The following is a 15,590-nucleotide window of genomic DNA, read 5'->3' as shown; positions in this document are numbered from 1 at the left end:
CTTTGTCTTCCATTTATTACTTAAAGAACTGAAAGAAAACTCAAAGCGAGGAACTTTTAATGTGTCCATTTACGTGAACACACTGCTTTGTCTGTATCTCTTCACTGCAACTCGGCATTGGACAGATGTCCTTAGAAGACGTGCATCATTGTCTTTGTCTTGTATCGAGATCATGACTTGTTTTTCTTGTGATCTCAACATTGCCAAAGTTGTTTACTCAAGATCACAAAATAAAAACAGAAAAACAAATGTCATAATTAGACACATGAACAGCATGTCTTGAGAAGGAGGGTATGTGGATTCCAAATGCTGTTGCATTTCTGCATTTTTGTTATTGCATTCTCGTAGAAAATATAAAATTCCCCCTGTGTCCTACACATTAGTGGGGGTAGTCTCTCTTGTTGTGACAAATGATTTTAAGTTTAAGAAGTGACTGCAGCAATTTCACACCATCATGTTTAAACTTTGCAGTTAATCCGCAGCTTGCATTTATTGCGATTATTTTTTAGTGGTACGTGAACTTGAACGTGGCTACACTTTACGTCTAGGTGTGGTGCAAGATCAAACTTACGCTTAGCTGGTGCAACCCACTGCTGAACTTGACTCGGGGGTTTTTGATGTTCGGGCTGTTGCAGTAATGGGGGTAGCTGAGAAACACAATGCTGACATGAGGCGAACGTGGTCATGATCCTGCTAATAAGCGTGAACACAGTGTCAATCTGAGACTCCATATTGGCAATTCAATAAGAGTTTCTCTTGAGAATAATAGCTATCTGTGTTACCCACTTCATGCAGAAACACCAGCTACACAGAAACAGTAAATGCCAGCCTTAAAGCGTAAAAGTCGTACTGCCGAGAATCACTGCCTTCTTTCAATTCGTAGCATGCACATGTTGTCAAGGCAATAGTGCGGTAATTCCTCTGCTCTGTCTTCGCTGTGTCGGCGGACGTGTGCAGGGACGTATCTAACGCACGAGGCCAAGGGGGCGGAGGACGCTCCCGATGCAGACACGGCCATCATCAATGCAGAGGGGAACCAGGCCCACGCCGCGGAGAAGAAGGAGTACTTCATCTAATTCTGCGAGAGCTCGTCAGACAGCCGTTGGGCAGGTCTTAGGAACTCAACGCCAGCATCGCTCTGGTCCTTACCTCCCCTTCATTCCGTCTCCTATCCTTCTCAGTCAATTCGCAGATCAACTCATAATTCTTCAAATAGCTACTTTTTTAAAGTACGCACCCAATTACGATGCCAACTTTTTGTACTCACATCCCCTCACCACCTGAGTCCCTTACCCTTCCTCCCTGATATATTGTTTTTTTTCATAGTGCCTAAATTTAAGGACGCCCATCTTAAGTCAATGACTACAAAAACGATTCTTATTAGGGATTAACAGGTGTTTCTAGAGGTGAAGAAGATGTGCCAAAAGCCCACCGATTTGTCTAATCTGCTGGTACTTTCATCTGGAGGTCTGGCATTTCTGAGCAATGTGGACACTTAGTTCAGAAAACCTCAGACACGCAGATGAGTTAGCTTTAAACAGAGAGAGAGAAAGTGGAAAAAAACCCCAAACACGTTAACTGTATAGTTGTTCTTGATGTAAACAGAGTCAAATTCATTTTGACGAAAAAATGCTACTGGACGTAAATGGAATTATGTGTGTGTGCTTTTTTAAAAAATATGTTTCAAATCAGTGAAGGGATTTATTGTAAAATTAAGTTCTTAATCCAGTTTCTGTCTAAATTTAAACCTGTGCAAAAAAAGATGGATATGAAAAACAACAGATATTTGTGTAAATATCTCTTGCCCTATAGATGACGAATAAAAGCACATCTTGGTACCTCCCAGACTTTTCAGGGGGAACTTTCATGTTTATTGTCTGATATATAAGGAAAAACAAAGTGATGTTTCAATTCTAAATGAAAAAGCACAAATTGTACAATTGTAAAAAAGTTACTCTGTTTTGGCTTTTAAAACACACATTGATGTTATATTTCATAATTGGACTCCGGCCTTACCTGGTATATCTGTCCAGATGTAGAAATTAAGTGAATTATAAGTTAATTTATTTAGTCAATGAAATTGTTCAGCAAACTAGCAGAGTTTCTCCCTAGTTGATAACATCATGCATTACCTTTGCTATATGTAGTTATTAGTGAAATTGTTGTTAGACTTTGAAATCCCTCATACTTTGAAATTTGTATATTAGCCAATTTATATATTGAAAAATACTGTACTCTGTAAATCATAAATCATAAATCTCTCTCTCTCTCTTTTTTGGGGTGGGGGCATTGTTCATACTCAAACAGATCATGTTGGCTAGACTATGACAAACATCAGCGTTCTAGCAGGCAAATTGAAACCAGACGTGTACGGCATGATATGCCAGGGCAGTATGACGTCATTCGGACAGACGACTGACTTGGGAAACCAATTGTACAAGTTAAAGGTAGCAAGTTGTCTTTGGCTAACGGGCTTCCTGGCCCTCTGCTGCGTTCCAGCCCATAACGCCCGTTTACATACACTTGTATCGCATTTATTCGTGTATAATGGCGCCACTGTGGGGACGTGTTTGTCTCTTCTTATTCATTGAGGGGATAGCATTAGCCTTAGCTACAAAAGCACTTCGCGTGATGTAGAGCAGTGCTAACAATCATACAAAAAGTATTATTATGTATACAATTTATGTTGCTTTTTAAATTATTTTTATTCACTAGTTTTAGGTTACTTCTCCTGGTGAGGGTTGCAGATCTTCTACTATTATTATTATTATTATTCATCCATCCATCCATTTTCTGTAACCACTTATCGTTTTTAGGGCCAAGGGGGTTCCAGAGCTTATTCCGTAGGCTGTGGGCACAAGGCAGGCAGCCTTCATCTGCAGGGTTGTTACTAACATTTTGTGATCCGTTGTTGGGGAAGAAGGAAATCAAACTGAATTAAAACTAAATCTAAATAAAATCCAATTTGTGACTCTGAGCTTAGTTAATCGCCAGCGGAGAGATAGCTGCCAGCCCGCAGAAAAAGCCTTAAGGCCGTTTTAAACATCCGTTAACTAATATGTTAAAAAAGTAAACGAATAAAGACGGGAGCTGCTCTGGAATGGCTACTGAAATTCACTGCGCTTTATCCCACATACCCGATGCATTGACTTTATTGTTTTATTATGGGTTGGCTTTTTAGATGTGCATTTTAAACACACATTAAATAATTAAGCCCGGCAGTACTTAATGGTGAGGGCAAACTTTGTCACGCCTCATCTGATAATGATTTACAGTTGGTGCGCTCTGCCGTTTCAGTGTTGTAGATGACTGTAATGTAGCAGAACATGATACTTTGAGGAGTTAGTATTTAAGGAGTTAAATGTCACTTTAAAGTACATTAAGGGAATGTGTATCTGTAGGGGATGCAGAGAGAGAGAGAGAGAGTACTGAGTATGCACATAACGTTGTTGACTAGCTTTGGTTAATAACAATGTCTTTTTTTTCTTGTTTTTAATAAAAGCCCGCAAATGTGACTTTTTTTCTATATAAGACTATGTAATTATTGCAGATAAGCAGAAACACAGGGGCATTGTCCATAATGCTCCTATATTGTAAAACACAGCAAAACACTTGAAATTTGTTCACCTCGCAAGAAGGCGCAGAGTGTTTGAGGTTGTAGAAATGTTTTTTTTTTTTTTCCTGCTGGGAAGCCTGAAGGTTTGCCTCATTGCAGGATACAAATCACCGGCAGTCACACAGTTACCCTGACAAATACCGAGATAGCCTTTGAGTCTATACCCAACAGTGTGAATGGCAGGTTCAGCACTGGGTTCTACTGAAGTCAGTCACTAATCTTCCCCTGTCAGGATTACAGATAGAACATCCATATGTTCAGTCAAAAGTCTTTTTATCTCATAATGTTGGTGTTCTACTTTTTATAAAATATCAAAATGTAATTTAAGTTTATACACGATCATTTTACTCTTTATATGTGTGTGTTTTTTTTGCATTTTTGAAAGAAGCAAGGACTGTTGAACAATTGATTTTAAAACTGTAAAATGTAATCATCTGCAGGCGCAGGTGGTACTGGAGGCCTGAGAAAAGGGTGCAGAAGAAACAAACGTTACTTTTGTGTGTTGATGGGTCAAAACTTGCCAATCAGAATGGCTTCAACAGAAAGGTCTGTTTTCGTTTCCAGCTGTCCCATGATGAATTTTACCGATGAGCACCCAAATGCATTTTGTTGTACATTTGCAGTTTCAGCACCAATTAAAAAAAAATTTGTTCCAATCTATGAGAAAGAATAGCATTTGAATTAATGTGACCATGCATCTTTGATGATTACAGCGCTTAAGACTAGCTACCTGACCTAGAACGACATGTAGAAAGGAGATTTACTTGCTCTGTAAAATGGCATCTATTGAAAATGAAAAATCACTTGCCTGTAAAATCTCATCTGATGTAACAGTGACCAGATATGGGCAGAAATAGGCTGCACTTGTTTGTTTTTTAGAGTATGCAATCCGATGTAACATGGTTAAACTCATTAAACACGAGACGGCTAGGAAGGAGTACTTCTGTATTCGTTTTTTGACAACTTCATTTAATACAGTAGCTAACTTATTTATGACACGCCATGCTGGTGCATTAATTGAGCATATTTATACTTATCAGTATCATCAGGTAGCAGTAACAACAACAATAAGAAAGAACAACAGCACATCTGTTAGCCTGGCAAAAAAACAACCATTTTGTTTTTATTTAACGCAGCCTGTTGATAATTTTATCTGTTTAGGCAGTTTAGTTTGTTCCCAGTTCCAGACGCCGAGTTTGTGTTTGTATATATATATAAAGTAGGTGCCAAAATTTATGACACGTCATAGTCTCACATTTTTGCAGAATTTTTTATTTTTTTTCTCAGGAATATGTTTTACATGTTTACACGTTTGAAACTGGTAGCTTAACACTTCCCATCTGCTTGCTTTCTGGAGCCCTGAAACTGTTAATAAAAGCATTTCTTTTTCCCATTACTTGAATTTTTACTTCATTATCTTACATTTTACTTAAAATTTATATTTGCGTTTTGAAAACCACCGTAATAATATTGTTTTATTTAAACTGCTAAATGGATCTGCTCCCACAACCGCGGATAAACACGGAATTCTCCACATAAAATTCCATGACGTCAATATATGATCTTTTAATCCTGTTTCCTTTAATACGCTGGGCAACATAGATTTTGCAGAACCAAGTCAACTTTACTCAGACAGTGGCTCAATATTATAGATACAGCTACATTCAATACACCAATTAACGTGTGGACTGGATTTCTAAAAACCTGCTTTTCACTGATGTGTCCACATATCAGTTTTACTTTTTCATTCTCATAGTCCACATCATGTAAACTAAAACGGTCACATAAATACCAGCTTACTTGAACTATAGCAACATGGATCATCATTGTGTAACAATTTCTGACTCTCTAGATAAAATAGAAAATGACACTTTGTGAATACATCCTCAAAATGTTTTATTTAAGAAAGAACTCATTAGTGGTCATACTGTCTTTTACAGATGTTGTAATGAACTATTAAGCATTCAGGAACCTTTATATAGCTGTTATAGCTGGATAGGTGATAGCTAATAATGATATATTAGGTATTTATTCAGTTTATTAGGTATTTATAATGCATCTTGAATGCCTATTATGTCGGATTCTGTGTCTTTTTACCAGCTAACTGTTTGTATTCCCTATATTTTATCGTAATGGGAAAAAGAGGTAAATAAAAATTCAAAATAATGTAATCTGGAGGGAAGACTTGCAACATGCAACACCGAAACGTTTTCATGTGGGCTGTTTTATTTCTGTATTTATTCATTTTGATACAACTGTCAGTCAGTTCTGTACGCACATGGAGTCTCTGGAACATGCCGGAATCATGCTTCTTGTAGTAAGCTGGAGCGGAATCCCTCACATGAATGTGTTCCTGAAGTATTTAAAGGGTCTGAAAGTCAGGTTGAAGCAATTTTCGCCTGTATGGAATTAAAGTACTGAACAAATAAATACCAGTTTACTGGTAACAAACCATTTTCTTCAGCTTAATTCTTTTTGTGCGTCCGTGTCTCGTAAGCCGCTTTACAGGACATATATTAAGATCCTTCGAATTAAACTCTTTATGCAAATTATCTCACACGAGTATAATAGTCCAGTGCCTGCAGCTAGGAATGAGTAAATGAGGCCTTTAAACTGGTGGGTGGCATTAGCAGGCGCTGGCAGTGTCGGACTGCTGTACCAAATTCCTCGTTGGCTTTCTAAGCATAACTTTCTGTTTAAAATGTATTCACTTTTTTCATTTTTTTTTTTTTGTATGATGTCATTTCTTTTATATCTACAGTCACCTTGAGCCTATTAATGGCGATGCAGAGCCTTTTGTATCTAAACAGGCATACAGAGAAAGGTCTTTCTATGCTTTTGGTGCCGTCAAACTGGTACCTATTGTTGAGCAGCTCCGAGTTCTGGCTTCGGTTCTGCTTCTTGCTGAGCTCTTTTATCAGTGCACTTTTCAACATCGGTGTCTCCCTCACCCGAGGCAGCTTTTACTCATTTAATGCATCCATCTTGTGTGCCGTTTCTTCACACTGGACCCAAGTGAGCCTGAATCTCATTAAGCACAGGGCACACGGCTGGGAATACCCTGGATAGGAAGCCAGTCCATCATAGGACACAAACACACAATTATACATCACGAGGCAATTTAAAGACAATGATTCACCAAACAATATGTCTTCAGATTGCGAAAGGTATGCATGTAGACATGGGAAGAACATGCAAATTCCACAAACACAGAGCCAGCAGTAGTAATTGTACCTGTAAGACAGTTGATGTTACTTTCTTATTGGGTATTGCTCAAGTCAGACCTCTCGATTGGGTAGATCCTCCATCCTCCCACCCCTTCCAAAGCCCAATGGATGTTTTGCTTCTGATATTGTTTAATAAGGTCAACATTGCCATGTGTTCAAAAGCAGCTCAACAGTTTGAAACTATCCCAGCTCTAGGCAAACACTGCAGCAGTCTGACTTAACCTGGGCTAAACGCCTGCTTGTGGATGTTTTGCATTTCCCCGGCATCTTGCCTACATGTCAGATTCTCATCCATCGTCGCGAAATAAAAGTAGTGCCTTGGGGGGGCCGAGCAGGTCTGTCTCCATAAAAATTGATCTGTGCAGAACTGTGAAATAACAGCTTGGCCCGGTTGAAGTTTTTATAAGGACGGTTAAATGAAGGAGTTGTAGGCTATAGCATCTGTTAAGTTTGAGTGATGAATGTGTTGCGGGAACACAGGGGAGATGGCTGTTTGCGGAGACAGCCGTCCTTTACTCAGGTCAGCAATTTTACTCAGAAGGCAGAAGACAGCAGCGAAGACCATGTGTAAGCTTTAGGGGATCATACTGCTTTTACGAAGAAATGTCTTAGCGGTTTTTATAGTACATTGCAGCAGAGCTCATAGGCAAAAATGGGAAAGCGCTCAGTAAAATGTATGATGTCAGTGCATTGTATTTTGTTACACAAATTAGATATAACATACAACATACCAACTAATACTGATAATCACATATGGCACAACTAGCCAAACGACTACCCAATCAGCTGATGGGAAACGAGGTGTGCAAAGTGTTGGGTTTTAACATCATTCTCCTTTGCTGGAACTATTTTTAAATGAGTCTATCCATCTATTTTCTATACCGCTTACCCAGTTCAGCGCTCCTCCGCCATATCGTCTCTCATGTAGAGCACTTAGGTGTGTGCTGGTCCGTGGGCTGCTGGGTGGGGATCTTCCCAGTTATCAGCTTGTAAACAGAAGGAGACAGTGTGGGAAATTTCCCTCTGCTGAGAAAAGCTTGTTTTTTTTTCCCTCCAAATAAAAATGATATAAAGCAGAGATGGGAAGCAGTGGCTGAATGTATGAGCTCTGTGTGGAGCTTCTCCGAGACTTTTGGAGAGGCAGTAACCAAAAACGAATGGCACGGTCGTGACATCCAAGCGTGCCACTAAGCTAAGGTGGAAGGCTTTTCGGGTGACACCTAGCGGTTTTTGACTGATGTGGTGAAAATGGGACGACCTCACTTCCAGCCCACGCGACGTATGCAGAGACAGCTAGTTAGAATCACGACGAACTGGCTCTATATCCAGCTTGTTTACTCCATGGACATCCAACTCATATGAAGCGCAAGATATACAATTACGGCGCTTGAGCCATCCTGGCAGTGGCGTGGAAAATTCAGGAAGTGGCTGTTTCTGACTGCTGGCTGTGTGGAAGCGATTGTGCGAACTTCACACTAACAACATTTTCGACGCTTTCGTTACGGCCCATGTGCCTGAAAGCAGATCCAAAATGGTGGGCAGTTCTCAAAGCGGAGGCTAAACAGCAGCTGCCCACGCTGTTTACCGTCTTCCCACGTGGGTGTGCTGACTAAGCCTAAAGATGCCTCAAAGTTATCCTAATCCTCCCCTCTCTCCCCAGTCTCGTGAACAGTTTCAGTGTTGCCATTGATTTTATAGACTCCACAGGAGGAAGCCAATTCTTAAAATTCGATTCATACTTTTGAATGCTCTGAGAGGTCATTGGGTTATTTAATAAATCAATAGAATCTTCTGGAACGGCGGCCATGCAAATGGGTGCCCTCGTTTACGGCACGGTGTGACCAAAATTTCCGAAGATGCCGCACCATAGTTAGCATCCTGCCAACACCATTCAGGTGTCTGTTCTCTGCCATTCACGCTTTTCATCTTCTGTCGATCTAATCTCCGACGTCTGAATGGTCTCGCCACAGGAATGTCGAGGCGCAAAATGGATTTATTTTCTGCCCCCCTTTTGAGAGGAATGTGCTGCTCAGAAGGATTACAGAGTGTGAATAAAAATAAGTAAGGAAGGAGATGGCACTCTGATTTAATACGAATGTATGAGAATGCCAATGCACTACAGAGCAACAAAGACTAACCCTAACATTAGCCTCTAAGATGAGAAGACTCTGTCGCTTGGAGATTATATTCACAGCATGATCAGTGTAGTTAGCCACAGAAACAAACCTGATCAATGTAAAATATCACTCTTACGCAGCATATTAAAATGGTTTTAGTAGTTTCCCTTATTTAAAAAGACCTGGATTTTCGATGTACTATTCCTGCATCTTCACCTTCATCTCATCCTCCGATTACTTGGGATCTCCGGCCCTTATTATCTTATTATTATTATCATTATTATTTATTATGCGGCATGGTGGTGCAGTGGTTAGCACTGTCACCTCACACCTCTGGGACCCGGGTTCGAGTCTCCGCCTGGGTCACATGTGTGCGGAGTTTGCATGTTCTCCCCGTGTCGTCGTGGGGTTTCCTCCGGGTACTCCGGTTTCCCCCCACAGTCCAAAAACATGCTGAGGCTAATTGGAGTTGCTGAATTGCCCGTAGGTGTGCATGTGTGAGTGAATGGTGTGTGAGTGTGCCCTGCGATGGGCTGGCCCCCCATCCTGGGTTGTTCCCTGCCTCGTGCCCATTGATTCCGGGATAGGCTCCGGACCCCCCGCGACCCAATAGGATAAGCGGTTTGGAAAATGGATGGATTATTTATTATTATTATTCCTTTTCCATCAGACTAATTGTGTCTTTAGCAGCAAGCCGACCTTGTTAACCATCTGCCTGCTGTACCCGCTCACTCTCCTACATTTAGGCCGCCCACATGACAGCACTCAGCACAAAAGCCGGCAGCCGTGCCAAATCCACCGTGTGGCATGAACGGCGTGCCCAAGTCCTCGCCTCAGCCAGCCGGCGCTTTGTCAGGCTGATCTCAAGACCCAGCTCCCTCCGCTTATGACTATAGTACGGCCTCGTTATGCCTTATAATTAAGAGAACATTATTGGTGAAAAGTAACTCCATTGCGTGGTAACTTTAACTAATACTCTTAGCAGCTCGGTTTAGTCAAGGACACCACAAGGCATGAAAAACTGAAATTGTGAAAAATCCCCATCTAGCTACTAATTGCAAATAATGATCTTAAGAACATTATTAAATGCTGCGTATTATCTGTTGATCTCAGCGGCCTGAGCTTTGGATGTAAAGCTGAAGCTTAAGGGCTTGCATTAAAAGACATGTCTAAAGGTTCCTGCTCTGCTTTTTCAAAGTTCTTCTATGGCACTGAACTGTAATATGTCTTCTAGAGCGTGCTAACATGCCACGTCTTGCTTGTAGCACCACAAGGGTAGAATTCATGCAGCGGAATAACGAATGTCGGGGGGTAACATTACCTGTTCTCATGGCAACATGTGAAGGCTGTGCTATATGAGGACTTTGACATCATTCATGTTTATTATACCTGGTCTGAGTTAGTAACCCTGGATCCAGCATATGTTTACGTCTCATTGGAAAACATCTTCCCAAGTTCTTTGCCTATGCTAGGCTGACATTAGCTTTGGCTTGTCTCATATGTGTACTGTGCATCCCCAAACGAGGGATGAATGCAAAACCTTGCAGACACGCGCGTTCCTGTGTGAAGGCCATTAAGGACCCACCTTTCATCAGAGAGTTGAAAAGGAAAGTTCAGCTCGCCCTTTTCAATGATTTATGTTGTCTAGCTCCTCTAATGACCTGCACTCCTTCCTCAGAAAAGTCAAAAAGGAAAAAAGAAGCTGCATAGTTTAAACCTGTAAAATTGGGCAAATGACTTCAGTAACTGGATTATCGGAATCGTTTCTGATCAGAATCATTTTAATGACCACACAGCCGGGGTCGGTGCAGCGTGGTAGGTAAGCTCGCATGAACAGTATCCTACATATTAAACACAGGCCGATAGCAAAGTCACGTTAGACACTCAGCATGACATTAGCCATTGAAAACCACGACTAGCACAACAGACAATGTTCATAGATACCACCAGGGACGGATTATGGGTTGTGTGGGCCCCTGGGCAAAACGTTCGCGAGCCCCCCCCCCACCACCACCAGCACCACCACCACAACCACCACAATTCAAGGGCCCATGGCAGCCAAACGCCCTCCTATAGGGTCAGGGGCCCTTGTAGGCAGAGTATCAAAGAATGTAGGACCTCTAAAATAGACAAACGAAAATACATTGTTGATAAGCGTTGCAAATTGTTTTGGGTTAGGGGCCCCACGGGCCCCCTGCACCCCAAGGGCCCATGGGCAGCGGCCCCGCTGGCCCGGTCCGTAATCCGTCCCTGGATACCACAAGCAAAAATTCACAAATCGCAGGTAATATTTACAAGATTGACAAAGGAGATTTAAGTGTCAATTTAACAGAGTTAGAGAGAAGTACTTATTGCTGTTGGGAAAAAAAGACTGTTTTCTATTTTTTGGGTTGACAGGAACCTGTAGCGCCTCCTAGAGGGCGTCGGCTGTAAAGCAGGCTGTCTGATCACTGAGATCCAGAAAATTCTTGTAGGTCTCTCCAACCAGAGGAGCTAATTTGATTGAAATCAGCCTGCTATATTAAATTATAAAAGAAATTATTGGATTTCTTAGTCATATCTCTAAACCTTATACATTTTTTGCCACTCGTGAGTCTGCAGTTCATCTGTTTTTCTAATATGTCATGATTATTTGGAAGTGACAGTGATGAGGCCTGATACTTAAGGTTAAAGCCCTTTATGAGACTCCGTGCCCTTCCAAGTCTTAATCCCTTCACCCTTCCCTCCCTCCTGTGCTCCCTGGCCTGCCCTACATAAACCTCTCACCTTATCATCCGGCGCTATCCCAGCCTCATCTCCTCGTCTAATTGTTCAGTAAGCTAATTTTATTCTTAGCATTTAGTCATAGACGGCAGCTTAATCCAGGTTACACACTGGAAACCAACTCAGAAAGGATATAAGTGCTTAAATAACAGTAAGACTTAATAGAAAATGCCGGGAAAATACAGATCCTGATGCATCACATTTCATCAGATTAATTCCTCATGAAGTCTAGTCTATTAAACCAAACCAATGCTATTATGTCTATATAAACTAATCAGCCTTCACTTCAGCTGACAGTTGCTTGACGGTGTATATGAAAAATAAGTGTAGCTTACTGCTGCCACCTATAGAGAAAAATGAATGTTTCTCTCTTAAGCGAATCCCTCGGCGAATACCGGGGGGAGGCTCGAGACCAAGCTGTAAGTGCATAAACAGGGGAATTGGTAGGAACAGTGGTAAGAAGCCGCCATTTAATATAAAATATATGTCTGAATGTGTTTCTGGTTTTTATAAAAGTGTGCGGAGCATCAGTCACACACTGGTCTAAGTTATGATTCCAGTGGGCCGCTTTGCAGCTTCTCCTTTGGCCAGACCCACATACATGATTGATAGAACACAGCTAATCCCAGCCACCCATCTCTCTTTCACCACTCCGCACTTCCCTCATCATGTGTAAGCTGAATGCTTATGCCCTGCATCTTATTCTTTGGATTTTATTTACTATTTTGGTAGCTGTACACAACGTAAATACAGAGACTAAGACATTACTCCTCTTTTCAAGGGCCTGGAGACCCTGACCCACACCTGAAATGTCAGATAAACCTTGTGGCTTGTTTACAAGCAAAATGATTTAATCAAGCGAGTAAGACGAGCAAAATCGTTGCACCCAGGGGTGGAAAACGGAGTGTGTAGTTAAACTGTAAAACCACAAGACTCTTTGCGTTACTGAGAAAGTCTCATGGAGCCGCTGAATGCCGGTACTGTGGACCAGCAAGCCTGTTGTTTCCTGCACTAACAATCACCAGAGCTGGTGGAATCATGTGACTGAAATGCCTTCCCTGAACTTTTTCCTTAACATGCACTGAAATATTATATTTACACTTTAATTTTATCTACTCATTTGCAAATTTAATATGAAAACACAGATGCTAAGCAGCATTTGAAGGTAACCAGTAACCCTTTACACTGGTGATTGCTTCTCTTCCATTTCCATAGAAAACACATGTGCATTTTTAAGGTATGAAAACAAAATGCGTTTCTTCATACATTTTTTATATTAATGAGCTCCCCCTTGACCATCAGACCAAGCCAAAGTCTCCATGGTCCAATTGGCTTCTTGAAAAGCGCACGCTGATGTCTATTCCTGTTTATTGAATAAGCAGCAAAGTGCTGAGGTCAGTGTCTTCCCTGACAATGCTTTTCTTATTTACATGCACAAATAAGTGTCCGAGTTCACATTAGCTCCCCTGCATCGTGTTTGTTTGAATTAAATTTCCCAGGCTCTTTTGAACATAATGCTCTATCTACCTTACCTTTTAAAGAGCTTGTCTTGAAAAAATATAACTACCCATTAAATTGGAATAGAACGCTTCATTTTCCAAGAGTTTGCAGTTTTGGGGGAACAGGATAAAATAATTCATTTTTTTCCAGTTATTAGTTTCTGTTTATAGAATCTATTAATTTAAAGCTCGTATTATTATTCTGGAAAAGGATAAATGGATATAAGAAAGAGAGGAAAATAAAATTCTTGCCTTTCCAAATATTGAATAATTAATTTTAGAAACGCATTAGCTTGGGAATAAATAAACTGTTAGGATGAGGTTTACATTTAATAGGATGCATGGACATTCACTCATTTTGTTTTTGATCTCATGCTTTACGTATAAAATTCCAGAAAAATTACTTTGAAAAGCACTACATTAATTAAGCTTATAAACAAAAACCTCCAAAAGCCTAAAAAGCAGCACATTTATATTTGTTAATGTGCTTCTAAGTTCTTTTTGCAAGTAGCATACAGCACTTAACAGTTTAATTCCGTAACCAGAACTTCAGGCGGTGTCTCCAGACTTATTAACCAATAAAATCTCAGAGCACATGCTGTCCAATAGACCAATAAGAACAACAGCTCCGCGTTCAGCTTAAATACACCGGGAAAAACATCCCCTGCAGAGAGGTGCTCCACCTATTCCAGGCTTGTTACAGGTCAATCCGAGCGATTTTGTTTACTGACAAACAGCCGCTTGGTCAAGTAGAGCCATTTCTTGGAGAGATTCGCCCACTTCAGGACTGACTGTCTATATCACGCATAGAAATGACTCTGCAGAAACTTCACTTTCCCCCAGGAGGATCCTGTTAGTGGTTCCCATAACACTTATATATTTTAACCACATTTTTCATTCCAGACTGCGGTATTTTGTATTTTTTCCACGATACATAAGTTGACCAGTTCAGTAATTGAATATCTGTTTAGCCACCCGAAGGAGTTTACATATATTACTGGTTTACACATGTCAATTAACCTTGGATCTACAGAAGACTGAGAGCAGCTCATTTAACACTGTGAAGACACAAGGGACTATGTTTGGCAGAAACGAAACTAAAGGATTTATGAATGTGCTATAATTTCATTCAGTTTTTTGCTTTGGAAAATTGTCAGGTCAAAGAAAAAGTGAATGACAACATGATTTGAAGCTTACTTCATCATTACCACCTTATTCTTCTAATGAATGACGAGCAGAAAGACGACGGGACACATTTCAAATAGCATTTCAAAGGCAGCAGCACGACACTGTTATGCAATTTGAATATCAGAACCTCATGACCTTGTGATTAACCAGTGACGTCATCTTGGGAGGAGTCACCGCGGCCCGCAACACCGAGGTACCTGTCTTGGCGAGGATATGTCGACGTGTAAAGTCGCGCAGGTCCTCTTTTACGTTTGGGCATCGGTCAAGTAAGAGGAAGGCCAAACCACATGCCGAGATGATATCAGTTTCTGACAAGAGGGGAAGATGAAAAATGTGTGTGTCTTTTTAAATTAAAAAATGTTGACAGCTTGATGGATGGGCTGAATTCCGTTTTGGCAAAACTTTTCAATACTATGTCTGATTAAGGACGGAATAGCCAATTCACTCAAAACATCTTATCAGCAAAGTCTCAGGAGTGATGGACTTCATTCCATAAGACACAAAGACGGGTGCTTTTTGATTTACACGTATTAAAGTTAACAATAAGGGGCGGGTAACATAATTAGCACTATAGCTTCTCAGCTTCAGCCCTGTGGGTCGAGCATCTGTCCCTGGTTCTGCATGTGTTAAATTTGCATGGTTTCCTCAAGTCTGCAAGAGCTTCCTCCCGTACTCATAAAACATGTATTTCGGTGAATTGCCGTGTCTAAATTGCCCACAGTTCATGCCCTGTGATGGATTAGCATCCCATTCCAGGTGCCCTGTACCCAAATCTTCCTACAAAAGGCTTCAGGCTGCACCTTGTACTGGATTTGTGTTTATGGAAGATGACTGGAATGAGGGAATCTATGCTTCAGGAAGACTGAGGCTGAAAAGGAGGCTTAAAAATTGAACCTGTGGGAGAGAGTGTGGGGCTGGCCGCTGAGGGGATCTTGCCGTGTGAGTAACGAGGCCCACGCGACCCTGATATGCTAGCCTTTCAGGGATAAATGGGGCCAGCTAAGGGGAAGAGGAAAGGCAGCGTTAAATAAGAGTAAAATACTCCTATATCATACGACGTTCTCCATGACTGTGGGCGCCATTCCATTATTTGCCCCGCTTTTTGTCTTTGCTGTGTCGTCTCTCAGTCCGCCTGCTTTTAAATTCCATTCTTATCGCAGCCGCTTCACGCCGCCTGTCA

The 15,590-nt window shown here is 41.1% G+C and overlaps 1 protein-coding gene across 5 annotated transcripts in view; it reads left to right on the top strand.

Moving 5' to 3' along the window:
* Positions 1 to 6,070, top strand: part of LOC125711630 (cell adhesion molecule 2-like) — a 223,849-nt gene extending 217,779 nt beyond the window's left edge. For all 5 annotated transcript variants that reach the window (XM_048980759.1, XM_048980758.1, XM_048980761.1 and 2 more), the window contains one exon: positions 958 to 6,070. In XM_048980759.1, coding sequence (XP_048836716.1) covers positions 958 to 1,076 — 119 coding nt within the window. In that variant the 3' untranslated portion in view covers positions 1,077 to 6,070. The remainder of the gene's footprint in view (positions 1 to 957) is intronic.
* Positions 6,071 to 15,590: the final 9,520 nt, after the last annotated feature.

Source organism: Brienomyrus brachyistius, chromosome 17 (assembly GCF_023856365.1).
Source record: "Brienomyrus brachyistius isolate T26 chromosome 17, BBRACH_0.4, whole genome shotgun sequence".
Taxonomy (NCBI): domain Eukaryota; kingdom Metazoa; phylum Chordata; class Actinopteri; order Osteoglossiformes; family Mormyridae; genus Brienomyrus; species Brienomyrus brachyistius.
The sequence above is the reverse complement of the archived record's forward strand: the minus strand, read 5'-3'. Positions and strand labels throughout refer to the sequence as shown.